Genomic DNA, 4,907 nt, shown 5'->3' on the forward strand with positions numbered 1-4,907 from the left:
GATCCCCTCATGAGCCGGCTCTTCTACGGGGTGAAGGCAGGGCCAGGGGTGGGGGCCCCCCGCCGCAGCGGACACACCTTCACAGTCAACCCCCGGCGGTCCGCGCCCCCTGCAGCCCCCGCCACTCCAGCCGCCCCAGCCACAGCTGACGCGGCGGTCCCTGGGGCTGGGAAGAAGCGGTACCCGACTGCCGAGGAGATCTTGGTTCTGGGGGGCTACCTCCGCCTCAGCCGAAGCTGCCTTGTCAAGGGGTCCCCTGAAAGGCGCCACAAACAGGTAGGGAGCAGCCAACCCAGACTTCTCGCCCAGCCCACCATCACTGCTCTGTGGACTCCTGTCTCTCTCCCTTTTTTTACACCTCTGTATCCTTGTCTTCGTCTATTCTTGTTCATTCCTGCTGCCACCCTTCCTCCTCTGAACACACGCCCTTCCTTTTTGTGGCCCTTCTTTTCCATTCATTTCCCAGCCCAAGGAGCCTGCTCCGCAATCAGGCTCGCTGTCCTGGGTGTGTCTCTCTCAGGGTGTGCCCAGGCTCCTCACTCTTCTCTCCCTCAGGCTCTGAGTTCCCCCCCATGCTTTCCATTCCCGAGTCTGTGACCCAGCCCAGCCCATCTGGGTGGGAGACCCGAGTTGAGGCCACAGCCCGGAGTCTACGCGGGCAGGGTCTGCAGGGCAAAAGTGGGCAAAAGAATGCCGGGGTAGGAAGCCTGGGAAGGCAGAAGGGTTTGGGGTTTTAGGGAGAAATGGCAGGGAGAAGCTAGTGGAGGAACAGCTCACAGACCCAAGGAAGGGGGTGTTGCAGAGCGGAGTGGGGATATCCTAGGATAGTGGGGGAGGGGAGTGGAACAGGGGCTGGCCAAGGAGCAGAGAGAAGAAGGCTTTTGAACCCCGAGTCTGCCCCATGGGAGAGACTAACACAGAGGCCATTTGAAGTGGGTGACCTTGGGGTTGCACACCCCCAGCTGGGCCACAGCTTCAGACAGTGCTCCCTTCTCTCTTGGGACAAGAAAAGCCTTCTCCTCTTCCAAAATACTCCCCCCACCACTCCCTCCCAGTCCTTCCTCCCTGGGCATCCCCTCCCTCCCCAGAACTGGCTCAGCAGTTGGTTTTCCCCTTTCTTCCTGGCCTCTCCCTCCTCTTGGGGTAGAAAGAAAAAGAAGTGAATTTGGAGGCACTGTGCTGAGAGCAGAGAGCACAATGGGAGTCGAGGGCAGGGTTGGGGACTGGGGCCAGCAGAAGGTCAGAGGTTAAACTGGAAAAAAGGCGGTGCGGGGAAGTTGGAAACAGCCAAGCTGACTTCTTCCCTGGCGCTGGCCCAACTCCTGCCCCATACACCAGTTTCCAGCTTGAAAATCTCCAAGGAAAGAGAAGTTCTGTATCTAACACAGCTCCAGCCCTCATCCCATATGTGTCATCCTCAGATTGGTTTTCGTGTCCCCGGTGTCAGTGGGAAAGCACAAAGGTCGGGAGTCACTTGAGACCCCAGCTCATCTTCACATGAAGCTCAAGCTCCCATCCCAGAGCCGTGGTCCCTGGGTCTGTCCTGAGCTGACTGCTAGGTGACCCTTTTGCCTCCGGGCTGGGCAAGAAACTAGGTCAGGAACAGCCAGGGTGAGATGTTCAGAGAAGTCACTACTGTAGAGGCTGTCTTGTGCCTCTGGGCAGGAACAAAGAGGGGAAGACATGAAGTCTGGGGCCCAAAGGCCGGGGACTGAGTGCAGGGCAGGACCTGTGAGAGTGAGGGAGGTCCTAGGTCCTAGGTCAGGGAGCGAGGGAGCCGGAAGCAGATCGCCCAAACAGGAAGCCTGGGGTGGGGGCCGGAAGGCTGGTGGGGCTGAGTGGCGAACATGGGGCCATGGGCCTGGCCAGAACTGTGCTCAGGATGTGGTGAGAGAATAAGGAAGCGGCTGCTTCAGGTGGGGGTGGGGAAGAAGCAGTGCAGAGTTCTCTGGGCCCAGACACTTTCCCCTCAGCTCTCCCTGAGGCCTCCTCCTCTCTCCCAGCACCCTGCTCGTCAGGGACGGGCATGTCCAGCCCTGCCTATCAGATCAGGGATAGGAGGACCCTGCCATCTAACACTGTCCCCCTTTCCCTAAATAACTCCTGTTTGCAGGCTAATTCCATCAAACATCTCCCTGCACTGGGAAAGAAGCCCCAGCCCTGCCACTGGAGCCCAGGGGTTGGGCCATGGCCCGTGCCCTTCCCCAGAGGCCCCTCTGGCTGGGAGGTCGGCCCCTCCTCTCCCCAGCCCCCTTGTGACCTTATATAGCTGATGAGAGAGGAGTGAGTGAGTCATCCCATCCGTACCCACCCCCCTCAACACACACACCCCATGAAGGCTGTGCATTCCTGAGAAGCCCAGTCAGAAGTTGGGGTGGTGAGGAGAGAAGCAGGGTTGGGGGAGAGAGACAAACATGGACAGAGAGCAAATAAAATGGCTCCTTTTACCAGAGCAGATAATAAACTACAGAGCTCGGTATCTCAAAAGGTGACATGAAAAGAAAACAGAAGTGGGTTCCCAGAAGTTTGGGTAAACCTGTCAGCAGTAGACGTGGTTCCTTTGGAGAAGTTAGGATATAAGGGGTCTGGTTCCTGTCACTCAATTCTACCAGCTGGCTGTTCCACAGACGCGGACTGGGGGTCGACTGTGTGCAGGCTGGCCTGCACCCCCCCACCCCGCAAGAGTGTTCCCCTAGGGTTGGTATGTTGAGACGCCATCTGATGTCTGGATGAATGGAACCTTCCTTACCCATTGAAGCAACTTCCATGCTTCTATTGACAGCAGACAAAAATAAGTAACCAAATTAGTAAATCCTCTGGTAGGTTAGGGCTTCCCTAGTGGTTCAAACGGTAAAGAACCTGCCTGTGATGTAGGAGACCTGGATTCAATCCCTGGATTGGGAAGATCCCCTGGAGAAGGAAATGGCAACCGACTCCAGTATTCTTACCTAGAAAATTTCATGAACAGAGGAGCTTGGTGGGTTATAGTCCTTGGGGTTGCAAAGAGTTGGACACGACTGAGCGACTAACTTTCTTTTTGGTACGTTAGGTTAGAAGGTGGTTAAGTGATTATGGGAAAAAATTAGGACAGGGACAAATGGAACTTTGAGGGCCAGATGGTAGGAGGAGCAAATAATAGCATGATCCAAAGGGAGGGAGCCACGGCGATATTGGGGGAAGAGTATTCTAAGCTGAGTGAACAGCCAGTGCAAAGGCCCTGAGGTAAGAGTGCCTGGGGTGGGCCTGGAAGAAATCACAGCCCATGTGGCTGGAGTGGAGGAGGATGCAGTGTTGAGTGGGGAGGGGCACATTGGAGCCCCTCCTAGGCCTTGGCCAGGTTCTGGCTTTTGTTCCCAGAGAGGTGGGCCTATGCCAGGTTTGGACGCTTAGAGTGACACACGCATGTGCACGCGTGCACGCACACACACACACACGTCTCTTGAGTTCTCGCTTCCCATGGGGACCCAGCTGTTAGCAACCATCTGTCCAGCCACCATCCTGGTTACTCTCTTCTCATACGCCAGTCCATGCAGAGACTCGGGGATGCAGGGCCCCCAACCCCCAGGTTCCCCAACGGATGCTAGAGAAGGCCCAAGGAGATCCTCTGGACCTTTCCGAGCAGTTCGCATGGAATCCTCCTGTTTGTCTCCTTAATCGCTTTGGCTCCCAGAGTTAATCCCACCCTGCCCCTTCCCCGTGAGCTTCTTAGGAGGGCAGAGGGGAAGGGTAAAAAGGTGGTGAGAACAGCTGGGGCTCGCCGGCTCTTGCGCCAGTATGTTCCCGAGGATTTTCTGCCCCCTCCAGATTCCTCTGGTCGCCTGTCTCTGTCACTGCACGTCCCTTCTGGTGCGTTCTCCACCCCTGTCCCGTGTTTGTCTGGACTTTCCTCTCTGCCCTGTCACCTCCCCCACAGCTACTGCTTTCAGGGACTTGGGCTTATCATCTCAATGGGTTTCGGGGGACAGTCTCCCTTCCTCTGGCTTTTCTGTTGGTCTCTGCTCCCCTGTCAGAGCCAAGACCCTTTCCTGGGAGCTCACTTCAGCTGCAGGAGAGGAGTGAGTGAGGTGGGAGAGGCTGGTGTTCAGGGTCCTGGGTTCTCCCTCGAACAGCAAGGGATCAAGGCTCTGGAAACCAATGTGCCTGTCTTGGCTTTTGCCTGTGACTCCCTCCCAGCCAGCTCCTTCCTGCCCAGGAGACAGCTCTCACCTCCCCTGGGGAGCCCCCCTGATTGCCCCCAGGGTGCCCAAAGACTCAGTTCTGATCACAGGACTTATATCCAGGTTTTTAATTTCTCTTTATCTTTCCACCTCCCACACTCTAAAAGTAGAAACCTTGATCCTGGGTTCCTTACTCCTGCTACCCAGGCCCCTGCCTAAGCTCAGGCCAAAGTCAATGTTTTTCAAACGATATGACTGAAGAGGGGAAATCTGGGATTGGCCAGCGAGTAGCGAGTACCGAAAGGAAAACTGGCTTCCAGAGTGGCTGGGGCGGGCAAAGTCAGCGAGTCGTGCCCAAACCCAGTCCCCACTCCCTGTGGTCCTGCACCTGTTACCCTGCGGTCTGACCTCGCCTCCTCCCCGCTTTCTCTCCCACCCGCAGCTCAAGATCTCCTTCAGCGAGACAGCCCTGGAGACCACGTATCAGTATCCCTCGGAGAGTTCGGTGCTAGAAGAGCTGGGCCCGGAGCCTGAGGCCCCCAGCGCCCCCAGTCCCCCAGCGGCCCAAGCCGACGACGAAGAGGAGGAGGAGGAACTGCTGTTGCTGCAGCCAGAGCTTCAGGGCGGGCTGCGCACCAAGGCCCTGATAGTGGGTGAGCGCAGACTTCGCCGTCCCGTTGGCGCCGCCTGCTGGTCGGAGCGGGCACTGCGGTTCAGGAGGAAGGGGGATTTAATTTTGGGGGTTGGAAA

General features: G+C 57.1%; 1 protein-coding gene across 1 annotated transcript in view; it reads left to right on the plus strand.

Moving 5' to 3' along the window:
* Positions 1-4,907, plus strand: part of PPP1R18 (protein phosphatase 1, regulatory subunit 18) — a 9,214-nt gene that overhangs the window by 2,023 nt on the left and 2,284 nt on the right. Inside the window, exons 2-3 of the mRNA XM_010848154.1 lie at positions 1-276; positions 4,600-4,810. The exon at positions 1-276 is cut by the window's left edge and continues 19 nt beyond it. Coding sequence (XP_010846456.1) covers positions 1-276; positions 4,600-4,810 — 487 coding nt within the window. The remainder of the gene's footprint in view (positions 277-4,599; positions 4,811-4,907) is intronic.

Source organism: Bison bison, unplaced genomic scaffold, assembly GCF_000754665.1.
Source record: "Bison bison bison isolate TAMUID 2011002044 unplaced genomic scaffold, Bison_UMD1.0 scf7180017864260, whole genome shotgun sequence".
Taxonomy (NCBI): domain Eukaryota; kingdom Metazoa; phylum Chordata; class Mammalia; order Artiodactyla; family Bovidae; genus Bison; species Bison bison.